Source organism: Pelobates fuscus, chromosome 6, assembly GCF_036172605.1.
Source record: "Pelobates fuscus isolate aPelFus1 chromosome 6, aPelFus1.pri, whole genome shotgun sequence".
Classification (NCBI taxonomy): Eukaryota; Metazoa; Chordata; class Amphibia; order Anura; family Pelobatidae; genus Pelobates; species Pelobates fuscus.
The window spans coordinates 237121498-237138939 of record NC_086322.1 but is presented as its reverse complement, the minus strand read 5'-3'; the positions used below and the strand labels follow the sequence as shown (position 1 = coordinate 237138939).

The window sequence follows — 17442 nt, the reverse complement described above, 5'->3', positions numbered from 1 at the left end:
CTCACTTCTCAGCATGTGTAAATCACTTTGTGGGTCAATGATGCAGGACAAGACGCCAGCAAGGGATACAATCTCAATTCTTTATTGACATAAAACCTTTAAAAGACGTTCCCACAGCTACTCCTTTTTCTGAATATGTCGTGCACTGAGTCCTTAGACCATCCTGTCTGCTGCTGGCTGCGGAACTTTGAGCTCTCCAACACTTTACACGAACACTTCCGGGAGGCGGGATTAGCGTCCGGTTCACGTGACATGGCGTATGCGTGATGATGCTTTTCGCCTGTCGACTTCCTCAGTTCATTTCCTCATATCCTGCCAATCCATATTTAAAGTCTGTTCAACTTGGTGGGTTCTTACTTAAAATCAACAATCATTGTACACTGATTAAAACTACTTCTTGAATATATAACTATATATTACTTAGTCCATATGAAAAGTCTCCTCTCAGGTCCACTTGTTAAAAACATAGCACAAAACCTTGCTACTAACCGGTGGAATATCGCCTGCAGTAAAGGACATAATTTATACAAAAGATAAAATCTTAATCTAAACACAATACAAACTCTCTAGTGGGTATCACCAAATCATATACCCTTTTACCTAAAATATCTCACCAGGGAAAAGCAAAAAAGGAGAGACATATTATTGCACGTACTCTTAAAACGTCTCTCTATTAGAAATGTTACAAAAAAAATGGCTAAAAAACTAATAATGTCAAAATGATATAAAACTTATAAAAAGTTATACAAATCGAACTCAGCATTTAAACCTCTTGGTTCTAGAGTTTCTAACCTATGCATCCATTTCATTCCTTCTTTACCTATATTTAAGGTATGAATTTCCCCTCTCCAAGATTTGTTAACTAGTTGGATTTCTACGAACACTAGACCTTTTGGATCTCCGTTGTGATATTTCTGAAAATGGGCTGACACACTTTGTTGATTAAAGCCTTTCTTTATATTGTAAATATGTTCATAAATCCTTTTATTCAGAGGTCTTCTAGTCCGTCCTACATACTGTAGTCCGTACGGACATAATAAAACATAAATTACATTTCTACTAAAAAAAAGTAATCTGAGAAGTTAGAGCAGGCTCATCTGCTCTCCACTTGTGTTTCTTCACATTATAATACAAATACTATTTATATAGAAGGCGTATGCCTGAAGTTGTGGGAGGGATTTTTAGGCCTATATAATCCCAGCAAACCCCTGCTTACCTGTCTTCGTCGATTCCGGAAGTTCCCCTCCCACCACACCCTCTTCACATATCATTATAACCAGGCGGGCCCTCTTTTTGCAGGCCTAGCCTCTCGTCGGTTTCGGCACACCTCAACCGACTATCATTTGTCAAAATTAAACCTACTTGGAATGTACGCCCCTTTCATAATCCCGTACACAAATATAGGATTACACAGTTTTTTTCTATTTTTATCTTTGAGTTCAATTGGATGAAACACAGCTGCCTGCAATTTTAAGCAACATATTATTGCAAGTGCTTTATTTTCACTATATGCACTTTTGCAAATGGTTTGCACAGTATTGAGGATTTATGCACAAAGACACTTTGTATATTTATGTGCAATTTATATATGCTATCTTTTACACAATTTGAAAAAAAAAATTGTTATAGTCTTACAAACACAGCACACCTTTATTCTATATTGCGTAATGGCCAAGTGACCAGGCTGCTTAATTTTCAAAGCATTCTTTGCGCATTAAAGATTGTGAAAATTTTCCTTCCCTGGTTCTGTTCATTTCAGCTGCATTGATACAGAACAATTTGAAGAAGCAGTCAGGGATTATGAGAAGGTTTACCAGACTGAAAGCACAAAAGGTGAGTACGGACAAAAACAAATTTGTCTTTCTAAAATGTGGGATCTCTTCCTATGATTAACTGCGGAAGGCCTGGCTGCATTGTCAAATCGCTCAGGATCCCAGAGATGCTGATGGCTTTAATCTAATGTTTCTTAATTTACAGCTTTTTTTCCCCCCCCAGATTAGAAGCAGTGCACTACACATGGAATATACTCTACTCTAGTCTGGTCAGGAAAGGCAGGCAGACACCTAAAATTTAAATGGTTGTTCTCCTCTCCAAGCTCCTCCTCTCTTAGGTATAACTCAGAGAGCTCTAAGCCACAACCCCAGTTCTCTGCCGGCCTTCGGCAGGATAGCAGGCCCTTACTTTTGTGTCTCCAGGATAAGGTGAGTCAGGTGCGGCTGAGGAGGGCTCTGTCCGGGCTGATTCAGAGGATGCAGAATGAGTCTGGCTTTCTCCTCTGCTCCTAGATGGAACACTCGCCGGATGCCTGTGTTCACATTCTACTCTTTCCGCCAAGTGCCGAGACAGGTGCCAGCAATGGTAAAGGTGCGCTCTGTGCACAGGCTGGGAGGTCCTGGCAGTGGAACACACACGCACACAGGTTGTGATGTGTTCCACTGGGAGATAGCGGAGCACAATGTGCACGCTCAATGGGATCTCCAACTTCAAGTGCAAACATTTTTTAAATTATTTTAATGGTTTCCAGGACCATGGAGGATGTCAAAACCCAGCAGCAACAATCTGTTTGCCAGGTGCTCTGAGTTCTGTTGTAGTGTGCTTTCACCAGCCCTCCAGCACACTCAGAGGCCATGAAGGCAAGATATTTTGCCTTTGTCTTCTGGTCTCTTGCCTGAAATTTAAAAAAAAATTAAAACATTTTTTTTTCTTCTTCTTACTCACTGGTTTGTTTTCAGTATGTCTATACTTGAGCTGTAAAATGTCTTCCAATTCAATCTGTTCCTCCTGTGTGCAGCCCAGCCGTACGGCTATAAGAAGGTTCTACGTTCGCGTCTAAGAAGCTGGAAAGGCTTAAAGAGACACTCTACTGCCGAGATACAAAAAGTTAAAATCACTGTTTAGTGGATAGACTTGGAAGTGTCTGTTTCAATCAATGTGAATTCTTTGCAAGGCAGGTGCTCTGGCAATTGCTGCTTTTAATTTCAGTGCTAACGATAACCAGACCAGGAAGTACCGCACCTGTTATCTGATTGACAACCAAGAGGGAGTAACCAGTTTAAATTAAAGTGACAGTTTCTCTAACCCCTTAAGGACACATGACATGTGTGACATGTCATGATTCCCTTTTATTCCAGAAGTTTGGTCCTTAAGGGGTTAATAGGGGTCTGGAGTGTTCCATTAAGTATCCTCCTTCCTGGCATGTTTTCTTATCAGTTCACATCAAACTTGTTTGAGCAAAAAAAATCAGGTGCCATGCAATCACACAGTTATCACTACAGTCTGAACCAACTAACAATTCTGAGACTAAGAAATCTATCATTCGTAATGAAGGCATACTATTTTTGAGGTTACATGTATGAATTCTGAGTCCTCATTTTGTGAGTCTACCACTGAAGATTCCAATTTTTCCTCTGAGTCTCATAGTGCAAGGCCTTCTGGAATATGAGGATGCCTCTATGCAGCCTAATCTAAAAGATCTTGTTCTTAGGGAATGGAAGTACAATCTTCTCTATAAAAATGTTTTTTTTTTGTACCAATTGCTCAATTTGGGTAGACCAACTTCCTATTGGTGATTCTAGTTGCCTCCAGGATTCCAGGGACTAGTAGAATCTTCTTTGAGAAAGTGGTTTTCTACTACAGCAGCACGGAGTTAGGCCCCTTTGCAGGAAGGGCTAAGGCACAACGAATTTGGCTTGATTCCCTATGGAAGATTTATTTGTATGAATTCAAGGAATTGATTATTCATCTGTTGCAGAATATCAGAATGGCATTTGACTTCCTGGAAGTTTCTTAATCAGAAACTTTATATCTTTCTGCTAAACAAAGTGTGTCTCCATTGTAGTAAGTAAGGCAGAGTGGTTCAGAAACTGGTCAGCAGATTCAGCTTCTAAGAAATCCCTTTATGTGACCCAAACAGGAAAGACTGTTTGGGTCACATAAAGATGACTTGCTCAAACATCAGAAAGTAAGGATGTTTTACCAGAAGATCGAAGTAAGAAAGTGAAACAAAACTTTCTTCTACAGAAACAGAGCCTCTGATAGAGATTCCTTAAGTAGACCCTCTGCTTGGAAAAACAATAGACATCCATTTGACTTTAAGAACAAGGAGAAAAGGAACTTCTCTGAGTAAAAGGATCATAGACTGATTCCATTACAGGTGGGATGAAGGCTTCTAGTTTTTTTTTTTTTTTTTTTTTTTTTTAAACTGGTACAACACATCCACAAACAGCTGGATCCTATGTTTTATACAAAGAGGCTACTGATTGAAGTCAAGCAACCGACCTTCAAGTGGTTTTCTGTGCGTAACCGTTCATTTTTGCTGTACGGCTTCAGTACTTTTCAATGACATCTAGGTTATTTTAATGAAAAGGGTATTAGAAACTCTACCAAAAGAAGAACAGTTTATGGGGTCGTATTCAAGGCTTTTCTTGCTTCAAATACCAGATGGCACTTATAGGCCTATCCTGCATCTAAGAACAGATTTATAGTCATAAAGAAGTGTTACAGGGATATCTTGCTCTGTGACGCTCACTTTTTTCACTCGAATGCTTTTCTGTATATGTATGTAAACAGTAAACAGCTTGCAATCACTGTCTTTTCGTAGTAAAATTCCTTTATTCAGTATTCATGTAAAAACAGATCAACGTTTCAACCCTCGTCCGTGGCTTTCTTCAGGAGCAATGCAGGTCTAATACATATTACAAACTGACTTATATAGCATGTTCATTAGTAAATAAGAAATGCATTGATTAGATAATTGAAGATTCACTCACCACCGGTGATTTCTAATTTCCTCCCCGGCGTCCATCAAGACGAAGTGCGCAAGTGCTAATATACCGCAACCGGAAGTTGCGTGGTGAATCTCCCTGTGTTGCTGTGGTAACCCGATATCACATCGGGTGCAATAGCAATTAGGTTAAACATAAACAAAGTGTAGAAAGAGGCTATCCATCACCAAGAATAAGTGTACGATCATTTTTTTTTAGAGCATAAACATCACTGAAATGTATACAAAAAGAGAAGTCCTGCGCTCAAGCAGCAAGGACTACAACACACATCAGCCCCAATATATAGTAAAAACCAAAGAAAAGAAAAACATTACCTGCGCTTTCTCCTTAATCCCTATGTATATTTAGACAAATGGAGGTCATTTAGTTGCTCCAATGGCCATTGGAGGGAATGCCCGCCTGCCAACGTCAAGGCAGACCCCCCTAAGCAGGTCCTAACACTGACCCTTCATCACTGAAATGTATGGCCATAGACCACGTAGCATTGTCAAAAAGAAGTGGAGACAGAGGGAACTTATTGCTAAGAAGGGAGACATTTTGGATACATGAACTGGACACAGTTGCACCTAGAGGTCTGAATGAGATATGAACAATTTATCATTATTAGAAAACAGCTTGCCTTGAACATTTTAAAAGTGTATTGTATGTACTCCTATAATTTTTAGTAGGATTATATATAGACCATTAATTTGGTTGCATTTTTAAGAAATTATTGTGACTTGCATAGAAAAAAATGTATGGGTTTTTGAAGTTATTGTTTTCCTTTCTTCACTGTATCACGTTAATCACTTCAATATTCACTAACCTCTATGCATAGTTTTACCCAAATTTATATACATGGCACTTTAACCCCTTAAGGACCAAATTTCTGGAATAAAAGGGAATCATGACATGTCGCACGTCATGTGTCCTTAAGGGGTTAAAATTATCTTTAGTGCACTTTAATGTACATAAAAGCATATATGGCACTTTAAATTAATTTTAGTGCACTTTAATGTACATAGAACACATATGGAACTTTAAATCAATTTTGGTGCACTTTAATGTACATAGAAGCATATATGGAACTTTAAATCAATTTTGGTGCACTTTAATGTACATAGAAGCATATATGTCACTTTAAATCTATCTAAGTGCGCTTTAATGTACATAGAAGCACATGTCAGCACTTTAACATGCACAAATGTGTAAGCACATAACGCTTTAACAGATACATAGTATAAACACTTTCGCTGAATTTCAGTTTTTATAAGTCACTTGATAAACCTCAAGGTCAGCACTCTGAGAAGCAACTTATACACAATATCAATAGAATGTAAACAGACAATATATTTTGTTATATATTGCTACCATAAAATTCCTCTCTGTGATCGTACACTCATTCTTGGTGATGGATAGCCTCTTTCGACACTTTATGTTTACCCTAATTGCTAACTTCCAGGTGCTGTATATTAGCACATGCGCACTTCGTCCTGATGGACGCGGGGAGGAAATTCGAAATCACCAGTGGTGAGTGAATATTTTTCAATTATCTAATCAATTTATTTCTTATTTACTAATGAACATGCTCTATAAGTCAGTTTGTAATCTGTATTAGACATGCATTGATCCTGAAGAAAGCCACGGATGAGGGCTGAAACGTTGATCTGTTTTTACATGAATACTGAATAAAGGAATTTTACTACGAAAAGACAGTGAGTGCAAGCCGTTTACTGTTTACATTCATACTTTGGCTATGGCTGCAAGATGCACCCAGCATTATAAAGAATAGTCAGTGTGCAAGGACCTGTGGAGATGTTTTATTTATATATATATATATATATATATATATATATATATATTCAGAAGGAATTTTACCATTATTCAGATGGATGTTTTTGTTTTATTTTTTTCTGCCCGTAGGAAAAAATAACAAATTCCATTAGCACCTTTGTGGAACTTTCTCAGATATCTGTTCCATAAGGGGAGCAGTGTGACAGACAAATGGTCTAAGGCAAGAATGAGTCCATTGCAGAAAAATATATATATTTTATATTTTACTGTGGACATGGATACGTCACTCTAAACCCGTTGATGAGACTAGAGTCTTTGACTTTACTGAGTTTCTGCTGGTGTACAACATCTCAATTTCTTACAGAGTGTCTGTCTTTTTAATTGTACAGTTTTGTGATAATCACATGGACACTTTAATATTTGGCTGGGGAGCTCATCTGTGTACCCAGTTGACGGAAGGAAAATGGAGGCATCAGTATTCAAAAAAATCCACCTCAGGGAACTAAAGCTATTTGGTTACTCCTTCTGTTCTTCAGACCATGTCTCCAAGGACAACATGTGCAGATAAGAATGGACAATTCAACAGCAGTTGTGGATGTGTATCATCAGGGAGGGACTCGTTCTCTACTCCTGGAACAGTTTTTCGCCAGGTTCATTCTCTGGTTAGACCTTCATCTGCTATCAAATTCTAACGTCCACATAAGAGGAAAAAACAATATGCTAAATGACACTTTCTTAACAAGAAGGCTGGTCTCTCACCAGATTTTTCAAATATAGTAGAGAAATTTGGAAGACCAGAGAGAGTTCTGTTGGCTTCAAAAAGTAAATTAAAAGATCTATAGAAATGTTTCTCTCAATCTAGCAGTAAACCCATATTTTTTTTTATTTGTAATTTCTTCCGAGGCACTGGCGATGCTATGGGATTTTAATCTGGCATTCATTTTTCCCCAATGTTTCTGTTAAAACAATCCTTACTTTTTGGACATATCAAGAATACATGTTCAATTTTGGCCTCATAGAATTTGGTTTTGATTCTTCTCAACCTATCCAAATAATGATTTTTGACTGGTTCTAGTGTAAGATATGTTTCTGGAACACAACCGGGTCCCTCTTCAGACTCTGCACAGGTTCCATCTCACATCTTGATATCTGAACACCAGATCCTGAGTTCTAAAAGTGCTGAGTACGGAAGTCATTGACACATTCATTACAGCTAAGAAGAATTCCTCCTGTTCCGTATACTCCAGTATATGAAAACAATTCTACTTTTGGTGTTAAGGAAGACCCTCTGTTAACCTCGATTCCTAATATCCTAAAATTCCTGCATTTAGGATTCGCCTAAGACTTATGACTGGTATCTCTGAAAGTTCTAGTTCTGTTTTAAGCGCTTTTCTCATTTAGAGACCTAGACTCATATCCTCTGATATCCAGAGTGGTGTCCAGACTCCTTTCTACCATCAGGAAATTGGTTCCTCCTTGGGATTTGAATTTGGATCCTTTCAGCTTTCTGTGAAACCCCATTGGAGCCCTTGGATTACTGCTGTCTTAATATATTCCATGTAAGACAGTCCTGTGGTAGCTAAACATCTGAGGGAACCTTTGGCCTTGGCTTCATCTCCTCCTTATCTGACGTTTCATTTGGATAAAGTGGTTCTTATTCTTCATCCTTCCCTTTCTTCCAAAAGTTTATTCTACATCTCTCTACATCTTATACAATTCAGGGAATTGAACTGCAACAATTTTACCTACCGTATTTATCGGCGTATAACACGCACTTTTTCTCCCTGAAAATAGGGAGAAAATCATGGGTGCGTGTTATACGCCGATATCCTACTTTACTTACCTGTCTTGAAGCGTGGGCCGGCTTCACAGCGCGCACCGCGGAACTGGAACTTAAATTTCAGGTTCCGGTTTCCGGCGGGACTGAAAGGAAGTGTGCACACTATTGTGTGCACACTTCCTTTCAGTCCCGCCGGAAACCGGAACCTGAAATTTAAGTTCCAGTTCCGCGGTGCGCGCTGTGAAGCCGGCCCACGCTTCAAGACAGGTAAGTAAATATGGGACAGAGGGAAAGTGCACTAGGGGACACTATGGGAGGGGGGGGGGGGGGCACACTATGGGGGGTGGAGAATACTATGGGGGGGGAAGAATACTATGGAAAGGGGGGATACTATGGGGGGGGGAAGAATACTATGGAAAGGGGGGGACACTATGGGAGGGGGGGGAGAATACTATGGGAGGGGGGAGAGAATATTATGGGGGGGAATACTATGGGAGGGGGGAGAGAATACTATGGGAGGGGGGGGGGAGATTACTATGGAAAGGGGGGGGAACACTATGGGATGAGGGGGGGGAATACTATGGGAGAGGTGGAAATTTCCTGGAATTTCCTTCTGGAAATGAGGTGCGTGTTATACGCCGGGGCGTGTTATACGCCGATAAATACGGTATTTCCTTGAAACGTTACAGAAGAAAGTTTTAAGGCCTGCATGTTTAACACACTCTGCAGTATTACCTGTACAAGACAAGCCTTTTTTCGTCATTCAGACAGCTTGTTTGTCCTTCTTTAAGGATAGAAGAGGGGTATGATGGCATCCAAAGGGTCTCAACACAATGGTTTAAGATTTAACTGGTGTGCAGGTCTTCTTCTAATGGTTCTCCTCTGCATTTACAGGTGCAGGGCTGTTGCTGCTTCGGGGGCTTTTGGTGCTTCCACTACTCTTTCAGATTTGCAAAAAACATTATACCCTTAAGGTATTGCTTGTTTATCCTGTGGGTAGTGCACTGCCTCTAATCTGGAGGGAAACATTAAAATTTTACTTATCGTAAATTTATTTTTCCTAAGGATTAGAGACAGTGCACATATTTTCCACCCTACTTATTAAATATATTTTGCAGTTACTTGGCTTGTGTATTTTTTCTGGGGTTGTGGCTTGGAGCTCTCTGAGTTATACCTAGGGGAGGAGGAGCCTAACCATTTAAATGTTAGGTGTCTGTCTGCCTTTCCTGTCCAGACTAGAGTATATCCCATGTGTAGTGCACTGCCTCTAATCCTTAATAAAGACATTAACGTGAAGTAAAGTTTTAAAATGTTCCTAGCGCTTGTATATTGAATGACATTGTTAACCTGCTGAAGGTAGTGAAACAGTCTCACACTGCACTAACTACTAACTAAATGGTTACATACGCAATTATTTTGCACTTAGAAAAATATGGATATATGTAAATCCAGTGCATAAAATGCCGGAAACCTGCCAGTGCTACAAGATTTAATACTTACAAAGAGAGGGCTTGTGCTAAATCAAGGATTAAAAATGTAAATGTTTCTTACTAATTATCATTTCTGTCCTTGTAATGGTAAAAAAAAATAAAAAATCATTAAAATTGAGGAGGGGAAAGATGCTCTCATTTTGGCCACACTTGGTGAAAGCCAAATACCAATAGTGGAGTGGTAGTAAATGCAAAATACAGAAGTAGATATCAATAAAATAAGTGTATAAGTTATGTAAATCTTCTGAAACCCATCTTTTCAGATTAGATTCAATATTCTCAGTTTGCTTGATGGTTCACAGTACATTTAAAACATAGGGCAATTAATTGTGTGGTATAAATGTAAAGTGAGTTTAAAATTTCTCTAGTTTACATATGCTACCTTTTTCAGAGTCCCCTCACTATATAATAGTAGATTTTTACCCTTGAGGGCGATAGCTGTCCTCCTTTCGCTTTTCATATACATAAGAAAGATTCCCCATATGACATATGATTATGCAGCCAAGTATTCATAAAAATCTGACCTTCATCTCAGTGACCCTTCAGAGTTGTGTTGTGCCCTATTGATTCATGGCTCACCCATCCATATACAGATGAAGAAAAATGTGCATGGTTAATAAATAAAATAGCAAAGCTCAATAGAATATTTCCTTGGCTCTTATGTGTTTTGACTTGGTGTATTTAGTAGATAAGCTTCAAAGTGCTACCTTAACATTTGAAATCCAGCCTACTGGGAATCTGATATGAATGGGATGTGGCCCGCAAAATTCCAGTTTTGTGTGAGAAAATCCCTATAAATGTGATGGAAATGCATTTCTTTATGCACATACGTTTTTTGTGTGTGTTGCTGTAACATTTTATTGTTTTAAATAAATTGTAATTTATTATTACTAAATGAATAAGCACTCCTTTGTAGCATGTACCAGTAGTTGTTAGAATAGGATACATAAATTCCTAATTTGGGGATTTTTAGTCTGTGCAACAAGTATTATTTCTACCTTGGAAGTGACCTGTGACTTATGTTTGATTCTTTACCACCTTCAGTTACACTATTGATCCCATTTATCCTGCTACAACATGACACTTGTGTTTCCACCTCCAACAAAAGAATCTCACATTACTGTAATATCACACACACTTGAACTTCATCAGTGTTAATCACTAAAGTGAGAATTCAAAGTGCTCTTTGAATTTATACACAGGTCACTTCCAACGTAGAAATAATACTTGTTGCAAAGACTAAATGCTCAGAATTATGACATTGTATTTTTTTTTAAAATCATATTCTAGCAACTACTGGTACATCATACAGAGGAGTGATTTGATGAAGGTAGGAGTATGTATGTGCAGTATTTCTAATTGAAACACTGCACATGCAGATATATTTTAAATTGTGTCCTGGGGGCTAGTTGCACCCCTAGCACACGTGATCCCGCCAGACTCCATTCCGGGCTGCCTAATGTAAATTCTGTGCATATTTACCTTCTGTTGTCAGTGTACACTGCTGACAGAAGTTAAAATCTTACCCTTGCGGGTCGGAGCATGTGCTTCAAGGTTGGAAATTGGACCAATCATAGGCTTTTCCTTGATAAGCCTGTGATTGGACAGTGCACAGCCCGATTGACCTGTGGAAGGAAGCACCAGGAGCTTTGCCAAGCACTGGATTCCAGGTGAGTAAAAAAATATTATTATTATTAGGTTTTATAGCAATCAGAGCGTGGGGACCTCCTCCATAGTGGCAACAGGGTATTTTATGCAGAAGAGATGCCCCCCTAATCCAAAGAGTTAAGGTAATCCTTTTAGACCAAAGTAGCTGAAATTGAATCAGAACTAAATTTTCCAGTTTAGATTTATTGACATCAAATTTTAAATTCTCTTTGAATTTTACTTCAATGCACACCCAACATGTGTTTCTAAATGCAAGCCTGTGTTCATCTTACTTAATTAAAGCAAGCCGCCTTAACAATCGTTACCCTAGAACAGGGGTTGTCAACCTGATCCCTGCCGCCCACTAGTGGTCGGTTTCGGATTTCAGGTGGGCGGTGCTGGGTTCTGCATAAAATTCCCAGTGGGCCTCGATGGCCATGAACCAAGGCCGGCAGGGGAGATACTTTCATCTCCCCTGCTGGCCCATGCAAAGCCAGCCTCACTGGCCCGCTGGCGCCTAGTTCCAGCAGAGGGAGGGAAGGGCAGGGCCTGGGAGGCTCTGTGTTCCTCCCGCCAGCAAGCTGGTCGGAGCATCACCGCCTGTTACCATGGCAACGCTCAAATAGAGTGCTGTGCTCGCAGGAGGTCAGGAGAGTCAACCTGCAGCCGGAGGAGCTGCAGGCTAAAGTGAACATGCCACCACTGGACCACCAGGACTTGCAACATTGTCCCCCTTCCCTGGTAAAAGGTAAGAAGAAGGGAGGGGGAGACATTAGGATTGATTTTCACATCTCACCCAACTACACACAGCATAGACCCTATGCACCCTTACATGCATACACACACCCTGCACCCTTCACACACAGCACCTCACACCCTGCACCCTTCACACACAGCACCTCACAGACACACATAGAAGAACAAAAAAAAGTAGAATAGAAAACCGAAAAAAGTGAGAAAAAAAAAATAGATAAATGTAGGTACGTATTTAAAAGAGAAAAATCTCATTTGCCCCATAAAATTTGTTACGCATGGAAATGGTAAGGAAATTTTACCGTCAACACTGATTTAAAGGTTGACTACCCCTGCCTCAAAAGGAAAGCGTGTTATCATCGGTATGTCACCTAATGATCTGCAATTAAATGTCAGTGGATATTTAACTTTGCACCTGTGCTTAAACTTGTTAAACATTTTTATTTTTTTGTAAATGGATTGGAATGGAATATTGATCTTTGGGGAAGGCATGTATTAGAGTGCTTGCTTGAGTAATTTCTTTATAGATGAAAAGTGGTTCGCTCTCTGTTTCAGAATGTCTGTTTAATCCATCTGCATGTCTTCATTTTTTGTACAGATAAGCCCTTTGAGAGGCTTAACTGTTAATTAGGCATTATTAAGAATCTTGCTTTTAGGAACACCAGCCAAACATTGCAGTTGTTCATAGCATATCACAGTGTTTATTTGTGCATTATTGTGTGTAAATGGTCAGAGAAAGTGGGATGGCGTGTCAGTGTACCAAGAAGAGCCCTCTCTGGGTTTACTGCTTGTCATGGAAACAATTGTACATAGGGAACAACAGGCTCTATTCTAACTCATAGTTTTTTCTCTCCTGGGCTACTCTCTCTCTTTGCAGAACACAAGCAGTTACTTAAGAATGCACAGCTGGAACTGAAGAAGAGCAAGCGGAAAGATTACTACAAGATACTCGGTGTAGACAAAAATGCATCTGAAGATGAGATAAAGAAAGCCTATAGAAAAAGAGCATTAATGCATCATCCCGGTAATATAAGGGAATACTGCCCTGGTGTTGTCCAAGGCTAAGAATGATTTTAGTTTAAGGAGCACTATAGTGTTAGGAATACAAGCATGCATTTCTAACATTATAGTGCTGGAGTAGCTTTTTAGGTTTCTGCCCCCCTCAGAGTGCAGTCAAAATGTTGCTATACTTGCCTTTTCACAGTGCAGGTCTCACTGCTGCTGGCCCCACCTCCATGGCTGAAATCATAAATTTTGAGATCATCAATCGTGGCAAAATGCGACTGCGTCAATCCGCATGTCCTTATAGAGATGCATTGAATCTGCATGTAGCAGCTGAATTTTAGATGTGCACACAGTGCAGCACTTAGCTACAAAGCACCCGTAGTGGGCGTCTGAGTGAATGCAGCTAGAGATGTTGGTAGGCAACAATGCGAACACTGCTTTTTCTCTCAAAAAGCAATGTTTATATTGAAAAGCCTGCAGGACAGACTATAGACACCAGAACCACTACATTAAGCTGTAGTGGTTCTGGTGACTATAGTGTACATTTCAGTTTTTGCTGATTACACCTTAATTATTTCACTGCTGTTACTTCTAAATTCATTCCGTTCCCTATAGCGCTATGCTACTCCTTTAGTAATCAAACTACACTTTGAGTTGACATGTGAAAACACCTAATTTCTAGATTTGTTTTTGCATCAGTGTATATTTTGTATCTGCATCTTTTCTTACTGCTAGATCGACACAGTGGAGCCACAGCAGAAGTGCAAAAAGAGGAAGAAAAGAAATTTAAAGAAGTAGGGGAGGCTTTCACAATTTTATCTGACCCAAAGAAGAAGGCTCGCTATGATAGTGGGCAGGACCTCGACGAGGATGGAATCAACATGGGAGGTAGGTTCTGGAGACTGCTGAATGATAGTTGTAGGTCTTAAAATATAACCATTGTTTTTTTTTTGTTTTTTTTTGCTGGGTAAACTGCTTTCCTGACTGTATAGGAGCAATATAGGCAGTAATGTTAATGTCAAATCCTAGATGATCATATCTTTTTGATTGGACTGAAATAATTATGGAAAAGAAAAAAAAAACATTTTTTCAAAGGGTATTAAATATTCTGAAGAATAAAGTAAAGTAAAAAAATGTGCTGTAGCCATGCATATTGGACTGAAGACAAGCACTGTTAATATTCATGTCCGTTGCTTAACCCCTTAAGGACACATGACGTGTGTGATATGTCATGATTCCATTTTATTCCAGAAGTTTGGTCCTTAAGGGGTTAAAGGGGCACAATAGTTACCAAAAGTATTTTAGCCTAATTAAGTAGTTTTTGTGTATAGGCCATGCCTCTGAAGTTTCACTTTAGGAGTTAAATTATTATTGTTTCTATTTATGCAACCCTAGCCACACCTTCCCTGGCTGTGACGTAACAAGTTCAGGTTTTTAAGTTTGAATTTTCATGGAAGGTTTTAATGCATCCGTGTCTCACTTTGGAGCACTTTAGCAGGCTACATATTCCAACTACACCATAAAGGCATACCAGAAGACATACCAGGGTATCTCAAAAGGCATATTTTAAACCTTAGCATGGGATCATTTTTCCACTAGTTTGTACCAAGCATTTTTCTGCCTTTTTGACACAGTGAGTTTGTACAGTATATTTTGCAAGCCTTATGTGTTCTACGGCTGTATAATATTTCATATGTCGTCTGAGTACAGCAATATCCCCGTATGTACCTTTGCCAGGTATATGTGGATGTTGAAGGGGCACATTTGAGACTCAGCCATTCCAGTTTTTTAATAACTTAGAATTTTTACACTGTGTCCATGTTCCATTTTGGAGTACTTTAGCTGGTTTGTTATGCAAACTACCCCACAGACGCATACCATTTTTTAAAGAATACACCCTGGAATATTTTAAAATGCATATTTTAAACGTTAGCCTGAGAATTTTTTCGCTAGTTTGTTCCATGTGTAGTGGTAATGAGTAGGTGATGTCCCGAACGGTTCGCCCGGCGAACATAGCTTGTTCGCGTTCGCCGCGGATGGCGAACATATGCGACGTTTGGTCCGCCCCCACAGTCAGCAGACACATTCCAGCCAATCAGCAGCAGACCCTTCCTCCCAGACCCTCCCATCTCCTAGACAGCATACAATTTAGATTAATTCTGAAGCTGCATTCTTTTTTTTTTTTCTTTTTTTTTATTTTTTTTTTAAGACAGAAGTGTGTTATATTTGAGCATGCTAGGCTGAACGTGCGTATATCATGGCTAGTTGCACTGAGGGTATGAGTATATAGCAGTACATTGTTGTGAAAGATGGCTGTCATGTTTAGGGTGTAGCTTATCAACTGTGTATTTATATCAGCAGCTCCACCACTAGTTATAAATCAAGTGTGAGTCGCCCCATGAGATGAGACTAGTGAATAACATAATACATGAAGGGTTAAGGTAAAGGCATGTAAGGAACTACGACAATAAACTCTTTAGGAGGTGAAATAAGGACATGTTTAAACGCTTGCTACTTTACGATTAGTTAATGTGCAGAGAGCAATTCATGTGATCAAAGGCATGGTGTGGAGGATCGGCTATAGTGGGACATGCTTGGCAGACTGCTGTTTACTGCTTGTGCTCATCCGATCCCTTCTGGGCACCAGGTGCAGACCCTGGGAGTCCCTGATACCTGGAACAACAAAGGCAAGTCTCTGGCTGAGTGCCGGGTTCGCGGCTTGAGGTGGTGGAAGCTTGTTTTGTCGGGTGGTCGGATCTCTCCCGGTGGTGCTTCACGTCCGGTGCGGGATTGTGGTGGCTTAAGGTGGAGGCGAGTGCTTGACGTGGGGCAGGCTCTGCATTTCTTTTTGTGCCTCCGGTCCCGTCTTCGACGCCTTTTGCGTTGGTGGATTTTAATGGGGACTGCTTCGCTTAGCTGTGGTGGAGCTTGTTGGGGCTGTGGTGGAGCTTGTTGGGGCTGTGGTGGAGCTTGTTGGGGCTGTGGTGGAGCTTGTTGGGGCTTCCTGCTTGTTATTTGCTTCCAAAATTGATTAAAGAGTCTGTCCAGCTTAGACTCAATATCCTGCCATGTTTTGCTGGTACCAGGAGGACACGCGGCTGCCGCCATATTGGGAGAGTCGCAGATGAGTATGTCAGCCTGGGCGGCTGTGCTCTGTGCGTCCATTAGCTCCAGACAGCCTCTCAGGGGTGGACCGGGATAACCCCCACCGGTCGGAGAGGGGGGAATGGGGGGGGGGGGGGTGTAACGGAACTCCTGCCGGGAAGTAGCTGCTCCTGGGCATCCCAGGATCGGGAGATCGTCCGCCTCTCCCGCCCGGTGAGCACCAGGCCACACTTGCCACGCGGAGGTAAGTAAGACTCTGTTGAGTTGCTGACCGCTATTAAACATGTCGGGTCGGTCAGGTAGGAGCAACATTGCTGGGTCATCCCCTTCTGGGGTGAAATTCGCTTGTTGATAGCTGCTTAAAGTGAGATATTGAGGGAGCTCACACAAAGTGCGTCTTTCCTCCATGACAGCTAGGCCCCGCCCCCCGGAAGCTGCATTCTTAGTGAGAAGATGGACAGTGTAGCTGCTGCTGATTTAATAGGGAAATCGATAGCTAGGCTAGTGTATTCAGTGTCCACTACAGTCCTGAAGGACTCATCTGATCTCTGCTTTAAGGACAGCACCCCAAAAAAAACTTTTTAGGGCTAGAACATAAGTCACAGCGTATACTGTTCCCACTTGCTCAGTGCCACCACTCATATCTGGTGTCACAATAGCTTGCATTTAAAAAAAAAAATAAAAAACTTTTTTGACTGTAATATAATAGCAGTCAGTTTCCTTCACACGTGTGCGTTTCAGGGCCTGCCAGGGCACAGTGTCACACCAGTGCAACTCATATCTGGTGTAACAGTAGTGTACATTTAAAAAAAAAAAAAAATACAGGGGGCTTGTTGTCACATTTCGGTGACCCTTGGTGTTGTACGTGGCTGGGTGGAGGAAGAGACCTTCAATGACATCAGTGAGGACAAGGAACGGGACATGGCTAGCTTGGTATCAAACCTTATGCAAATGGGGAGTTTGCGGTTGTGCAAATGGACTGTTTGTGGTGCGTTAAACGGGGAGTTTGGTCTGTCACTGTGAAGCGGGCGTAACCCTTACACTACTTGATCGATACATCATACCTGATGTTTTAAAGCACGTTATTCCAAACAATTTAGGAATG

At 40.5% G+C, this 17442-nt stretch overlaps 1 protein-coding gene across 1 annotated transcript in view; it reads left to right on the top strand.

Annotated features, from left to right (window-relative positions):
• DNAJC7 (DnaJ heat shock protein family (Hsp40) member C7) overlaps positions 1–17442 on the top strand; it is a 118479-nt gene that overhangs the window by 67369 nt on the left and 33668 nt on the right. The window contains exons 10-12 of the mRNA XM_063458903.1: positions 1760–1833; positions 13105–13251; positions 13968–14120. Of these exons, the coding sequence (XP_063314973.1) occupies positions 1760–1833; positions 13105–13251; positions 13968–14120 (374 nt within the window). The remainder of the gene's footprint in view (positions 1–1759; positions 1834–13104; positions 13252–13967; positions 14121–17442) is intronic.